Source organism: Petaurus breviceps, unplaced genomic scaffold (assembly GCF_028583685.1).
Source record: "Petaurus breviceps papuanus isolate PSGF00001 unplaced genomic scaffold, PetGlider_PUasm1.0 91041, whole genome shotgun sequence".
Lineage (NCBI taxonomy): Eukaryota > Metazoa > Chordata > Mammalia > Diprotodontia > Petauridae > Petaurus > Petaurus breviceps.
The window spans coordinates 38,484,566-38,499,383 of record NW_027187400.1 but is presented as its reverse complement, the minus strand read 5'-3'; the positions used below and the strand labels follow the sequence as shown (position 1 = coordinate 38,499,383).

At 46.0% G+C, this 14,818-nt stretch overlaps 1 protein-coding gene across 1 annotated transcript in view; it reads left to right on the top strand.

Annotated features, from left to right (window-relative positions):
* LOC138154371 (ATPase family AAA domain-containing protein 3) overlaps nucleotides 1-14,818 on the top strand; it is a 62,569-nt gene that overhangs the window by 10,241 nt on the left and 37,510 nt on the right. Inside the window, exons 5-7 of the mRNA XM_069079098.1 lie at nucleotides 2,068-2,137; nucleotides 4,442-4,607; nucleotides 5,096-5,165. Coding sequence (XP_068935199.1) covers nucleotides 2,068-2,137; nucleotides 4,442-4,607; nucleotides 5,096-5,165 — 306 coding nt within the window. The remainder of the gene's footprint in view (nucleotides 1-2,067; nucleotides 2,138-4,441; nucleotides 4,608-5,095; nucleotides 5,166-14,818) is intronic.

The following is a 14,818-nucleotide window of genomic DNA, read 5'->3' as shown; positions in this document are numbered from 1 at the left end:
TGTTTTTTTTTGTTTTTTTTTTTTTTTTTTTTTTTTTTTTTTTTTTTCACATTGACAGTGTGTCGTCATCCAGACTCTTTCTCACATCACCATAATGTCATTGTGTCCCTCCTCCTTCCCTTCCCCAAGAGCTAGCCCACGTGACAGGTACCATTTTTTAAGAAGCAAAAAAATCAGCACAACTGAACAGTGCTTTGAAAACATCCAAAAACACGTGCAGTGTAGAACACCTGTGGGCCTCCCACCTCTGTGAGGGAGAGTAGGCTGGGGTGTCTTCTCACATAGCAGATGAGCCCTGCTTGGTCTCCAGGGTTTTGTTCAGCTGGCTTTTGACCTTTTGGTACATCGTTGTTCTTCTGACAGACATTGTTGTGTGTGCTGTTTTCTTGGCTTTCCTTTCTTCACTCAGCATCTTTCTCTGTATACACACAGAGCACATCAGTATTCTATTACATGCAGATACCACAATTTGGCCATTCCCCAGTTGTTGGGCACCTACTTACATTGCTAATTCTTAGCTATCAAAAAAGTTCTGCTTTAAATATTTTGGAGTGTATGGGGATGAGACACAGGATTTTTAACAGATTGTGATGTGCTTTGGTATCTGTCAGGAGACTAAGGATCGCTTTAAGTGCCCCCGTGCTCACAGTCCCCTCTCGTCCCCTGGAATCTGTTCACAGTGAGGCTGAGTCGTCATCCAGATTCTCTGCCTCAGACCAGCTGTTTGGGTCAGCCCTCGCTCTGGAGGCCTTAGAAACTCGGGGCTGTCACAGTCAGTTCCAGTGTTGACCCTGGCTTTCAGCAACCGCTCTGACCTGGGTTCAAGATTCATTGGGGGGAGGTGGAAGCTCAGCCTGTGCCTAAACAGGATAATGCTGATCACCAAAGAAAGAGTTGGAAGTGTTTAGTAACAGTGTTCCCACTTTGTTGCAGAGTAGCTGGGAGTGCTCCCTTGCCCCCTGACCCCATATCCGGCCTTGGAAGGGCCTGGGGCCTGCTGGCTGGGGGTACCCTCTATGTCATCCTGGGCCATTGCAAGGAAACTCAAGTGTAGGAGAAGGCGCTCTTGCCTCGGGAGGGGTGAGCGGCCTGCGCTCTTGCCTCTTGGAGCTCATAATCTCACCTCCTCTGGCTTTCCCAGTTGTGCAGATCACCTCTTTCTTCTTTCTTCTCAGAGAATTCTTCTTTCTTGTGCATCGTTCAAATTTAATTGTGGGGAGAACAATTCAAAAAGTTGACTGTCTAGGGAAGTAGCATTAGTTCTGAAATCACTCGCTTTTGGCAAAAGGCTTCCCCAAGAGTATGGGCATGCTTGTGAACCTCATGGGAGCTGGTATTCCCTTCCAGACTCACCCATTTCTGCCGCAGGGCGTTTTGCCAGGGGTGGGGCTGTGGGACACAAATGAAGGCATGAGGTCCTGCTCCCAGGCCCCTTTGGATATTCCCTTTGACTCTCAGTACAGCCTTCCCAACAGTGCTTGCCAAGTGGGGAACAGCCAGGGATGCTGATTCTCAGCACCAGAGTTAATACTCTGTAACTGAAGTAGATTTGGTGTGTGAATCCCCGCTCTTGTGTTTCCCATGGCCTGCTTGCTAAATGCCAATGGAAGGACACTGAGCCAGCTGGCCCCTTGCAGTGTAACCAGAGAAGGTGTTTGGCCTTAGGAGGGACTTGCATCCCTGCTTTCCTGGAAAGCAGAAAAGCCCCCGGGAATTAAAAGTGGGAGCTTCTTACTGCAGTGACTTCTGAGCTGGAGGATACCAGCCACACAGGGGGTGGAGCCAACATCTCCCATCCTGCTGCCAGAGCCTTGGGAGCAGCAGCCCTGCCCAACTTTCATTTTATTTTCCACCTTTGGTTTTTGGTGGAGTGTGGTCTTATTCCTCCATCCCTAGTGAGGATTTAAAATCCATGTGGTCAGTGGTCTGCCTGCCTGGCTCCCTTTTCTAATGTGTGTGTCATCTGTGACCAGAGACCCCTTGTAGCATACTCCTGACCACTGGCCACAGAATGATCACTTTGAAAGCTTCACCTTCTCTTCTGCCTTGTGTGTGTTTTTCACTCAGCAACTTCTCAATGAAGAAAACTTGAGGAAACAGGAAGAGTCGGTGCAGAAGCAGGAGGCGATCAGGAGAGGTAAGGCCAGCCAAGTGAGCACTGGGCACACGCACACCTGGGAGCCAGAGTGCAGGCACTGTGGGGAGTCTTTGAAGAGGTCCTGGACTCCCAGGAAAGAGGAGGAGGGCTTGGATTGAAATGAAGAGCCTCGGTTGGTTTGGCTCAGCTCTGCTAATTTGTGTGTTACAAGGGAGGAGTCATGGGACACTCATGGAGATGAAATATGCAGCCAAGGAAACACGAGAATTCAGCTTGGGAAGGAAGCAGCGGTTTCATTGCTTCTGCTGTGATCAGCTCAGTGGCTGCTTTTTAAACATAATCCTCTGGAGGAGTTCATGATTACACACAGTTAGTGAAGTGTTCATGCGGGGTCGATTTCATAATTAAACAGAACATTATAAAAGTAACAGCAATGAAGCCACTTGAAAACATCCTTCTGATCCAGGCAAAATGTGGGAATTACAGAGGGGTTCTGGGCCTCAGGCTTAACCATTGCCTGGGCTGGCAGCCAGGGGTCTGGGTGTCCCTGCCACTGAGGACCTGGACCACCTTGAAAGTCAGCTTGACGGGGTGGCCAGGTAGCACAGTGAGTAAGAGCACCGGCTCTAGTGTTGGGATGACCTGGGGATCAAATCTGGGCTCAGATACTTAGCACCACACCCAGAAATAACTGGCCGTGTAACCTTGAGCAAGTTACTTAACCCCGATTGCTTTAAAAAAAAAAAAAAAGAAAAGAAAGTCAGCTTGTCTCCCTCCACTTTAGTTTCCTCATCTGTAAAGTGAAGAAAGTGCTCTGGACAATCTCCAAGGCTCCTTGCAGCTCTGCACCTGGGATCCTGGGGAGCAGACTTGGCACCCACCCCTGAGGCTGCCTGGGGGGGAGGGCTTTGTGGCTTCTCTTGGTTCCTGTTGCTTTAATGGCCTTCCACAGAGGCCTTCTAGGCAGGCTTGTTTGCCTTTGCATTCAGCCAGGATCCTGGAAAAGTAAGAGATGGCACTGTGGCCTTTTCATCTCATTGTCATTGTTAGTGTGCTCTGTGTCGGTGGCCATCCACTTTGCTTAGTTTTGTGCCCCTGCCGAGAGCGTTGCCGTGAATATCTGTACATGTAGGGACCATTCTGTCTGTCACTGATGTTCTTGGGGTAGGTTTCTTCTCTCCAGCTCCCTGGTCAGAAGATGTGAACACTGGGGGCCTGTGACAGAATGGCTGGCCCAGTGTAGGGCCTCCCCAACTGCTTGTGACTCCCTGGCCCGTTGTTGTCCTCTCTGATCAGCCTTGCCAGTTCTGTGACCATGAGGTGAAACCGGAATTTTTCTCACCTGCATTTCTCTTATTGGTGATCCAGAATCTTTTTTTTTTATTCTTTGGTTGTTGATAGTTTGTGCATTTCTTTTGAAGACCATATTCTTTGACCATTTTTTGGAGAATGACTTGGTTTTATACTGAGGGGCCCCAAAAATCTTAATGCAGTTTTAAACTTAATAACTTTAAAAGTATACATGCTAAAAATTTGCAAAAAAAACATCATTTGAAAGTTTAATTGTCTTTTATCCTTAGTACAATAATTAGTGCTTTAGTTTTAAAAAGTTTTGCTGCTGCATTTTAATTTTAACAAGATAGGGCACCTTGTCATCTTGAATTGTGAGTGTGACAGTTTCTGGACCACAGTTTCTCAGATAGGTGGATCACTAGAGGAGGCCCCTAATCTCTCTCCATTAGACTTCTTGTGGGGTCCCTCAGAACTGTCACTTGTACATTGAAACTTTGATCTTAAGGCTGGGATGGCAAAGAACCCTTTCAGCCCTGAGAAGCAAGTGATAAAAGTTTTTATCGGGTCTGGAAGTCAACTAGAGTCCTTAATATAACATGAGATGGTAGTTATTGAATTTTAATAAGGAACATTAATATTTTACATTTTTAGTTACCTTTAAAATGTAGGCTTTTTTTTTTTTTTTGTAAGTTTGTGGCATGTATATTTTGGAAGTTATGAAAGAGTCCTGCCCTAAGATTTTTTGAACACTCCATATATTTCCAGGTATGAGGGGGGTAGGGCTGTGTCTTAAATAACTGGTTTTTTAGGAGCAAAAAGATATTTCTCTTTCCTTCCCCCTCAGCTTTATTATTTTTTTTTCTATCTGCATTGATTTTGACAATATAAAAACATTTTTAATCGAATTTTTCTTTGGATCTGAAAGGGACTTACTTCTGTTTTCCTTTCCTTTGATTTTGTAACCCTGCACCACCCTCAGTTCTGTTCATGACAGAAGTATAAATCTGGGAGGAAAGAGCACTTGCTTTTCTTTTCTTTTCATTCAAAAAGCCACTGTGGAACGGGAAATGGAGCTGCGGCATAAGAATGAGATGCTACGTATAGAGGCAGAGACCCGTGCTCGAGCCCGAGCAGAGAGAGAGAACGCAGACATCATCAGGGAACAGATCCGCTTAAAAGCCGCCGAGCACCGCCAGACCATTCTGGAATCCCTCAAGTACGTGTCAAACGATGATGGGCCCACAGTGCACTTCACCATGCTCCTACTGTGGGCTGCCCTCAGGAGGAGGGAGGGCCTCTCTTTCCCAGAATAAAGACAGAGAAACCAGGCTTTATTTTAAAATGCTTAAATTTATCCCTCTTCCCAAAAGTCCCCTTGGGAAATTAGCGTGTCATTTCTGACTTTGCATTACTGTTCGTTTTTAATTCTGTGATCATGTAGTTGTGTGTTTGCAGCCTTCAGGTTCTGGTTGTGATAGGGTCTTCACCCAGGTGTTGTCATAATAATTCATAATCTTTCGCCTTGCCTTGGGAATCAGTGGATTCCTTGGTAGTTCCTTTGACTGACAGGATGGTCCTTGAGGATTCAGAAGAATCTCACAAGTGCTTCAAGCTTTGTTCATCCTCTTGACCCCTTTTTCTCCAAACGCACTCTCCATACACCTGTTTTCCTCCTGGTTATGTTACTGCTTTTCCCCTCCACAGGACAGCTGGTACTCTGTTTGGTGAAGGATTTCGGGCCTTTGTAACAGACTGGGACAAAGTTACAGCTACGGTAAACATCCATACTAAGTATTCTCCAGGACTGAGATTCCCCATGGAAATTCTAGGTGAATCACATTATGGAGAGCTTCTGGCACTAGAGAGGCTGAATTAGTTGTTTTGACACCTGTATTTCTGATTCCCTTGTGGGCCAAGCTGAGGCACAGCCTTGATTTCCTCTGTTACTCTCCAGCAAGGCTGTGATGGGATGAATGAAAAGCAGGGACATGGCCCTCCTTTCTTGTCCTTGAGGCATTCTAGTCAGTTTAAAGTTAGCTTTTCCAGGGCAATTATAAATAATCACACCTTATTCAGGATAGTATGCCCATTTTTTGAGAGTGGTTGCTAGATTGTGATTTCCTTTTTTAGAAATGTCCAGACTCCCTGGAAAGTGTAATTTCCCCAACACCTCGATTACCTGAATGACACTTATCCAACAGTCTCTATACAAAACTCAGCTGAAAACTTGAGAATAGGAAAAAAAAGATTAGAGTTGGAATCCAAAAGAGATTTTACACAGGCCTTCCCATCAGACTCATGAAAGAGCCTGTGTCCTCTTGTTTTAAGTCAGTGTGGACAGACTCAACACTCCCAGTGCTGAGCCTACTGTAACTCAAAGGAGTGAGATCTGGGGGAGATGGAATTGCTTAAGATAAACCCCAGAGGGTGGCAAGAAATAATGACTGGCATCAGAGGACAAAACCCGGAAAACTTGAAAAAGGCAGCAGCTGAAAGGTTTCGGAGAGCAGGGGGCTTAGTGTGGGAACCAGGATCGTGACCCTCGAGGTCACTGCAGTGTGATTGACCATGGGGTAATAGGACAGTCGAGCTGGGGCCTTATTCTGGATGAATGGGAAGGTGGGCAGGTGGCTAGAGATGACATCAGGTCCTCAGGCAGAGGCTAGGCCATGTTCTGTGCCCTCTGACTGAGAAGGCAGTGTGCTTGTGATCCAGTTTTAAATGGAGGGTCCATGAGGGCGATGGGTAAATGAGAGATTGATGTATTCATTTTGCATTGCTCTCAAGTCTGTTACCTTGGCTGTTCCCTCATTTTTCTGGTTGTGCAGATCAGAATCTTTGGTCCTTCCGAGGTTATGGAAGTAGCCTATCCTGTGAGTCTTAACTAAAGGGACTTGCAAAGGGTAGTTCATGATTGATTTTTCTTTTCTTTTTTAAAGCAAAATTGTCTCACCTCTCAGTAATTGTGGAGCTCTCTGGGCTGATGAGTATAGTTAATCCAAAAAGCCAGCACAAGTGAGGCAGTGATAGGCGTGCACCTCCCTCTGCTGAGAGACACACAGTTTACCTTACCATGTGATCTGTTTTCCAGAAAATAAGAGGGTAGTTCTTCCTTGATTTTTGGCTTTTAGTTGGTGCTTTCATGGGCCCACTTTTGTTGGCTGAGTGTCTGTAGATAATCGATAGAGTCAGTGCCAAAAATCTGGACTTGGCCTCAGCTACCATAAATTAATGGGTCTAAGAAATATATATATATACATATATATATATATATATATATACATATACATATAAATGGTGAAAATTAAATCAGCTAGTATATTAAGAGATGGACAAGACCAATGTAGAGCTACTTCCCATCTCTTTAAAATCTTGGAGAATAATTTACCTATGTTTGAAGATGTAAGTTAGGGAAGCTTTTGAAAATAATACTCTGTATCAGACTACACCTTTATGGTCACAGAATTCTCAATATATGCAGAAAATACAAGATCCCTCCATGGTCATTGATAGGAAAGCATTCATCTCCTCATTAAAGAGATGTGACTCTGCACTTATTGAAGTCACAAGAGATTTATTGAAAGACAAAACAACAGAGAGCCCTGCTGAATCCCTCATTAGCATCAAATGAGGAATGAAACAGGGAGACGGGCATTTGCTGCCCTTATCATAGGACTTAGGAGTCCAAATGGAAGAGGAATTCTGTGGCGGACCTGGAACTTTACAGACCCATCACCAGTCACAGTACTCTCAGGATGCATTTTGTGTAGAATGATGGCCAGTTGGATGCCCAGCCAACAGAGCAGTCTATCAGTAACCATGTCTTGGGCAAACATTGGGCAGAGACAGTGTGCTAGAGCAAGAATGAAAGGAAGAGAGGAGCCTTGGGAGCCCTCCACACCACTCCTGAAACAAAAGAGGCATCTTTTAACCCCGATGTTCTGTGGTGATCCTTCATGGCCCAGTCCTGAAATAGCATCTCTGAAGAGGCTGGGGGTCACCCAGACAGCAGAGGAGAGATAGATAGAAAATGTACATCAGTAGCATCCTGTTACCGAAGGCAAATGAATTTGCAAAAAATGGTGTACAAGATACTGCTGCAGAGACAAGTAGCCAGAAAAGGTGGGCAAGGATAATAGATGGATAGTCTTCATTGTGATGGTGCACCAGTTGAAATCAGGATAGGGGAAGGCCCTCAGCACATGGGCCAATCAGGCATGAATGGAAGGGGCCTGCACCCACCCTTCATTGGAGAGATCACAGGTCCATTGAGCCATCCTGGGAGATCCAGAGGGGAGGCCAGTGGGGCTTCAGCTCCAGCAGGCCCAACTTAGCTGCAGAGCTTGGAGGATAGGGCCAGGGAAGGCTGCTGTCTTTTTTCTAAGGGCCAGCCAGGATAAAATCAGATAGGTTCATTACATAAAGGGTAGTTCAGGAAGGATGAATATTTTCAGTCACAGCTGTTCCTGCAGTCTTATTGAAACAATCACAAGTCCTTGAAATCCCACAGTCTGATAGAGTATCCCATAGAACTCAGATCCAATGATACCTGCTCCCTTCAGCTTGGACCAAGCTACCGAGAATTCTAGTGCCTGGGATGTCATGGTACTTCAAAGTCTGGTTGGTGCATATGCCCATAGGAGTCTCTTCTCCTCTATCCCCAGCAAGGAATCCTTGAGCTCCTTCTTCAAGGCCCTTGTTGGGGGGGGGGGGAGGGGACGGACATACTGCCTCCTGAGGCAGCCTCATCAGTGTTTGGCCAGCTGTAGTCGGGAAGTTTTTGCTGACCAAGGCCAAACCTGCCTCTCAGCCTGCTGCTCCCAGGCTGGCCTTCTAGAGGCCTCAACCTTCTTTGTGTCCTGGACACTGTGGACCACCTGGGAAGACCTGTGTATGACCCCTTCTCAGAACTTGTTTCTGAATGGATAAAATACACAAGATTTCACTTATATTGAAATATAGTTATCTAGAATGGTTAAGAATCTCAGCCCCATGCTCAAGGAAGTTGAGAACTCAAATTTGGAGAGTGAAGACTTGGGCCTGTTCTGCTGCTTGGCAGCCGGGTGGCTGGCTGGCCCCAGGCAGCTTCTGGTTAACTGTGGGCCCTTTTTTCTGCCCTTGCCAGTTTAAAGGTCATTCTCCTTACAGAGAACAGGGAAGCAGAAATCAAGTTGAGTGTTGCTGCTATCATCTCCCCTCCTTTCATCTGCACTGAGCAGCATCCCTCCCCTCCTTTGAGCCTGCCCTGGCCAGTGCTGTGGCAGAAAGAGCCCGTTTTGTTGCCCTTGGCTTTCATTGCCTGGCACTCGGCTCATTTTAAGTTTTGGCCCTTCTTCTGAACTTGCTCTCTGCTGCATGCCCTTGCTTCCATCATTGACCTCTTTGAGGGTATCCACATCTCTCCACAAGTCTTACTTTTCTTCTTTAATGAAATGTTTCTCTTTGCAGCCTCGGAATTTTCATCCTTTAGAACAGGAATTCTTAACCTACAGTCCATGAACTTCTTTTAATATTCTGGTACACTTGATTAGCTAGCGTAATAGTGTTCATTTGTGATCCTATCTGTCTTATTTTATGCATCTAAAAACATGATTCTGAGAAGGGGTCCAAAGGCTTCCCCAGAATATCCAACAGTCCCAGGACACAAAAGAGGATTAAGATGTCCTGCTTGAGGACTTTGCTTTGGTCCTGGCTAATATAGGCTGCATATCAGACTGTCTGCTTGACTCTCACTCATTCTGAGATCCTAGGATTATAGATTTAAATCTAGAGAGAGGCCTTAGAAGTCTTCCTTTTTATAGGGAAGAAGGCTGAATCCCTAAGAGGTGAAGTGACTTATCTGAAGTCATCTGTCTCGTAAGTTGTCCATCTTGGGCCCCTTGCTTGCAAACCCCACTCCCCTTCCCTTTCTGGTCCTGCTAGCCTGGTCCCATTGCCTTTTTGTGGTTCCCATGAGGGCTGTTTCAGCAGGCACTTTTCTTGGGTTTTGTTTTGGCTTTTTTTACTCTTTTACTTTTTCCCCAATTACATATAAAAACAATTTAACATTCATTTAAAACAAAATTTTTGAGTTCCACATTCTCTCTCTCCCTCCCTTCGCTCTACCCTTCTTTCTCCCCCTCATTGAGAAGGCAAGCCATTTGACAGTGTTGTGAAAGAAAACAGACAAAAAATCCAAAACCAAGAAAGTAAAAAAAAAAGGTATGCTTTGATCTGCATTTGGGCTCTACTTCTTTCTCTGGGTTTGGATGGTCTTTTTCATCATGAGTCCTTCACAATTATCTTGGATCCTTGTATTGCTGAGAATAGCTTAGTCATTTACAGTTGATCATCATACAACATTGCTGTTATTGTATACTGTGTTCTGATTCTGCTCGTTTTATTTTACATCAGTTCATGTAAGTCTTTCCAGGCTTTTCCGAGAACTTCCTGCCTGTCATTTCTTAAAGTACCATAGTGTTCCATCATGATTACATACAACTTGTTAAGCCATTCCACAACCGATGGGCAGTCCCTCAATTTCCAATTCTTTGCCACCACAAAAAAGAGCTGCTAGAAAGGTTTCATACATAGAGGTCCTTTTCCTTTTTGTTTTTTAGTTATTTAGGATAAAGACCTAGTTGTGGTATTGCTGGGTCAAAGGTATACCCACAGTTTTGTAGCCCTTTGAGCATAGTTCCAAATTGCCCTCCATATCACTTCAACGCTGTTCCCTTCCAACATTGGTCACTTTTCCTCTTCTGTCATGTTAACTAGTGTGATAGATGTGGGGTGACAGCTTAGAATTGCTTTAATTTGCATTGCTCAGCAGGCGGTTCTCCTAGCGCTTGGTCAGAATCAGTTCCATAATGGTGGCTCCCTTGCCTCTCGGCTCACCATTTAGAGCCTGATTCTTTATCATTCTGAGCCTGCTGCCTCTCATTGGGCAGTCAGAGATAAAAAGCCATGCCCACAACAGTCATTAGTGTTGAACTGAATGAGGTGGGGGTTTTTTAATCTTGTAAAAACTGTTTCCTATTAGTATAAGGCAAGTCAGTAAGCATCTATTAAGTACTTACTGTGTACCCAGGCAGCTAGGTGGTGCAGTGAGTGGAGCGCTGGCCCTGGAAAGACCAGAGTTCAAATCTAGCCTCAGACACTTACAACCCTGGGCAAGTCATTTAGCCTTGTTTGCCTCAGTTTTCTCATCTGTAAAATGAGCTGGAGAAGTATCTGTCAAATTCAGTGCTAAATATGGGGATAATAAAGAGACCAAAGCTAGCGAACATCTCCTCAAGGAGCTTCCACTCTTCTGGAGGGATATGCATGCAGCAGGTCCAAGAAGGTGCTGTGCTAAAACCTCAGTAAACTGAAGCCTCTCTCACCTCCTGACCCAGTCTGTTAAACCACATCAGAGAAGCAGATGAAGATACCCTGGCATTCCCTGATTTTTAATGATGCCATGTGGGGTCTTGGTGATGGCTCTCCTTTTCTAAACATTCACTAATTGGTCTTTGTCATGATGTTCAGAACTGCTAGGAATCCAAGCCAGTGTAACAGCAGGCTCCCCAGCATACCCAGGATGGCAGCTAGCACGGTTCTTTAATCTATTTTTCTAAAGGAAGGCAACGCAAAAAGGGTTAACAATCTTACGGTAATCAAACATATCATTCACTTAATTCAGGGGAAAAAGACAGCACCCTGAACTGCAGAAATTACAAGCAGCCAAAAAATACAGACTGAGAAAATAATACAGTTCAACAGACAGGGCTTCTAGCTGTCTGACCATTACATACATGCACGCATACATACATACATAGTTACCAGAGAGAGAAACATTGACATCTGGGTTTTCGAAGCCAGGGCTCAATGGCTGCCCAGAGTCTCATCTGGTCATATCACACAACTCTTCCCATAAGTGAGCCCCAAAGCAAAACCTCACCTCAGAGGGGTTGTGTGTGTGTACATGTGTGTATATGTGTGTGTGCGCATACATCCACACCCTTCTTCAGGGTCAGAGGACATCACAGCCTTTGTGACCCTCTGCCTAATCACAAAGTAACAGAAGGTGTGGCCTTCCTCCCCTCAGCAGGCTTCTCTTGGGGGCTGGCAGGGAAGATCCCCAGGCCTCTTCACACTGTCACAGCCTGGGACTGTGGTCCATGGCTAACAGACTGTTCTCTCTGCCGGCGGCCCCTCAGGAGTCATGGCGGCTCCACAGCCGTGTTTCCCATGACAGAGGAAGTTGTGTCACGCGGAGGCATCGTGCTTCGGGTGCTCGATACTCTGTTGTCTTGGGAATCAGTTCCCTCTTGGTCCCTTTGTATAGTTCTGTCTGATGGCTGGCAAAGCCCAAGCACAACAAGACTTAGGCGGCTTCTCTGTCCTCAGACATTCATTGAGTGCCTGCTGTATGCCAGGCACTGTGCCAGCCGTGTCTGCGCTCCACCTGCTCTGGCCTTTCTCTCCTCAGGATAACTTAGCCCCGCCTACATTTTAATCCTGAGCCTTCCTAAGGACTTGTTTTGAGCCTCTGCCCTTCTCAAGCCTGGCCCTGGTCTGTCCTGTTACCTGTTCGGCCACATTCCGAACGGGGGTTTTTAAACCCTGCTTAGGTGAGCTCTGGATGTTGATCCGTTTAGACAGTTGCCCTTTTCTTCCTCATGGGCGGTATTTCTCTTTGTCCTAAGGATTCAGACTCGGGTCTTGCTGGCATCAGGGCCAGCTCTGTTCCTTGTACCATTGTTGTATGCATGTACTCCATTCATTGGCCTTGACTTCTGTCTTGGGTTGGCTTCCTGCAGTTTGCAGCTGTCCTTTGAGCCCTCTGAAGTCTCCTCTCTGGGCAGGGCCCAGCTGTGCCCCCTCATCCCAGCGGTGGAGGCCTTGGGCCAGGGCAGAACTTCTAGCCAGGTCTTGAGCCTTAAAGCAGGTTACAGGAGGACAAGGGAAGAAGCATTTACTAAGCAGCTACTCTGTGCCAGGCCCTTGTGCTAAGGGCTTTATACCTCTCGTCCTGCTTGAGTCCTTCAACAACCCTGGGAGGTAGGTGCTATTATTAGCCCCATTTTGCAGATAGGAAACTGAGGCAGACAGGTCACATGACTTGTCCAAGATTGAAGAGCTAGTGAGTAGCTGAGGTAGGATTTGAACTCAAGACTTCCCAACTCCAGGCTCAGCTCTCTGCACTGCGCCACCACCCTGTTAAAAAATTATTGGCTTCTCTGCCTCATACATTTCCAGAGTCTGTCCAGATCATTGAAGGCTATGCATTCCGGGCTTGGGATCTTGGGATCTCTTGTCCATCCACATCATCTGCAGAGTACAAGAAGGACCGTGTTCCTCTGTGTCTTTGGCCTTCACTCAAATGATGTGCACTCTGCCTTCCCTCTCAGCTTCCTGGGTCTTGTCCCAATCCTAGCTTCCTGTCTGCTCCCGCCCCCTCGCTCTACTGTCCTGTTGCCTTGACCAGATCCTTCCCACGCCGCTGCCCTGTCCCGGGCTTGTCATCCCGATGCTTCAGCGGTTGTGGGCTCCTGTTTACCTCTGCGTGTCACATGGATCTCAAGTGTGTCTGCTTGTTGTCCACACTTGGCTCGTTAGTGTGTGTGCTGAGAACACTGGGAGTTTGGCTGTGAGCTCCTGGGTATCTCGTCCTCATACATTGTAGATCTTCTCGTTGGAGCTCGGGCTTGGCAGTTAGATGTAGCAGTTTTCTCCCTCACTTATTGTCATTTTTCTGTAAAACTCTTGATTGATATGTTCTTGCTGGATGGATTTTTATCATTATTAAGTGGACGCCATCTCTACGTGAGTGCCTGTCATTTCTGTATGTGAAGCTGGGCTCCACAAATCGGCATTCCAGTTTGGGATACAGCCTTCTTAGCCAGCTGTCAGTGATGCCCGTCTTTGACTTCTTGGTCTTGAAGGGGAGCAGCGGTAAGAGCATAGCAGCACCTCTGACTCTAGTGATTTAGTCCGTGCACAAACAATCGCCAGATTCCCAAAGATAGAGTGGCTGCCTGTTGTGACACCTGGGGAGGTTTGGGGGCTTGGATATAGATTCTCCAAAAGCTCCAGCTGTTCCCAGGTGCCACTCCAGCATCCTGGAGCAGAGAGGCACTCCAGTCCTCCTTCCTGGACCTCCCCTCCCACGCACCTGAGGATCTGCCCTACTGACCATTCCCTGGAAGCCAAAAGGTTGCTTCCTCAGCAGATCAGGCACTTCCTTCCTTGGGGGAGAGCCTCAAGCAAGTGTTCATTTGTCCTTATTCTCTTCTATAACTTCTGAGTGGGAGGTCAGATATCCCCCACCCCCCTCCCCATATCTCTTCTTTCTTGATTTTTCACTTTGAAACACTGCTGCATTCAGCATCCAATCCAACCTGGATTCAAATTCTACCTCAAACACTTAACTCTGACTCCTGGGCAAGTCACAGCCTACCTCAGCCTCAGTTTCCTCATCTGTAAAGTTCAGAAAAGAATAAGCACTGCCTCCCAGAGCTGTTGCAGAGATGGATGGGATCATAGGTGGCAAGCACTTTGGAGACCTTAAGGTGCCATGGTGGTGTTAGCCATTCCATTTTTGGTTAAAGCAGAGGTTGGTTCTCAGACTTACTTGGCCTTCTACCCCCTTTTCAAAAAATAATTACTCAGCTTTCCCCCCCCCCCCCCCCAAATCTACTACTTTGAACCTTTTAACGTTTGGGGTTTTTTTTAACAGGGTTTTTTTTTTTTTTAATTTGTATCATTTAAAAAAATTTTTAAGTGACGCATCTTGAATTTAATAATTTATTGTAAAAGTGTGGGTATTTTTTCTTTCATTGAAATTTTGATGACACAATATTGCATCATGCAACCATATAGTCTTGTATTGTAAACAAGTCATTACTCATGTATTCCTGCCAATGCATGCTAGGCTTCCTGACAATCCCCAGCGCACTCACCTGCCAACACTAGCTTGTTAAGACCAGTCTGTGGACTTGCAGTTTGTGTGTTTATTTAGAAAATAATGTAGTCACTTTGACTTCAACTCTATCACCCAACAGATGAAACATGTATGGAAGGTTTTTCAAAATTTTCTAATCTTCTCTTTCCTTATGCTTCCATTGCCCCCTTATTTTTATTCAGCACCCTCCCAATTGCACCCAAGGCTACTACCGCCTCCCCATTGTTCCAGTGCCCCCCAGGGAGCAGTATCATCCACTTTGGGAGCCTGTGTTTTAAAGGAATGAGTCATTGTCCCTTAGTACCTGGAAAGCATAGAGGTGACCTTTTAGCCCATTCTCTGGAGAAAGATCAGCCTGTACTTTCTATATAGACGTCACTGTTTTCCTTGCTGAAAGACTGGGCTGTGGCAAAAACTGTGTGAGTGATGTCAGCTCTAAAGTTTCCTCTCCTTATCTTTTTGGCACTTTTACACCTAAATCCCTGGAGAACCCCTCCTGT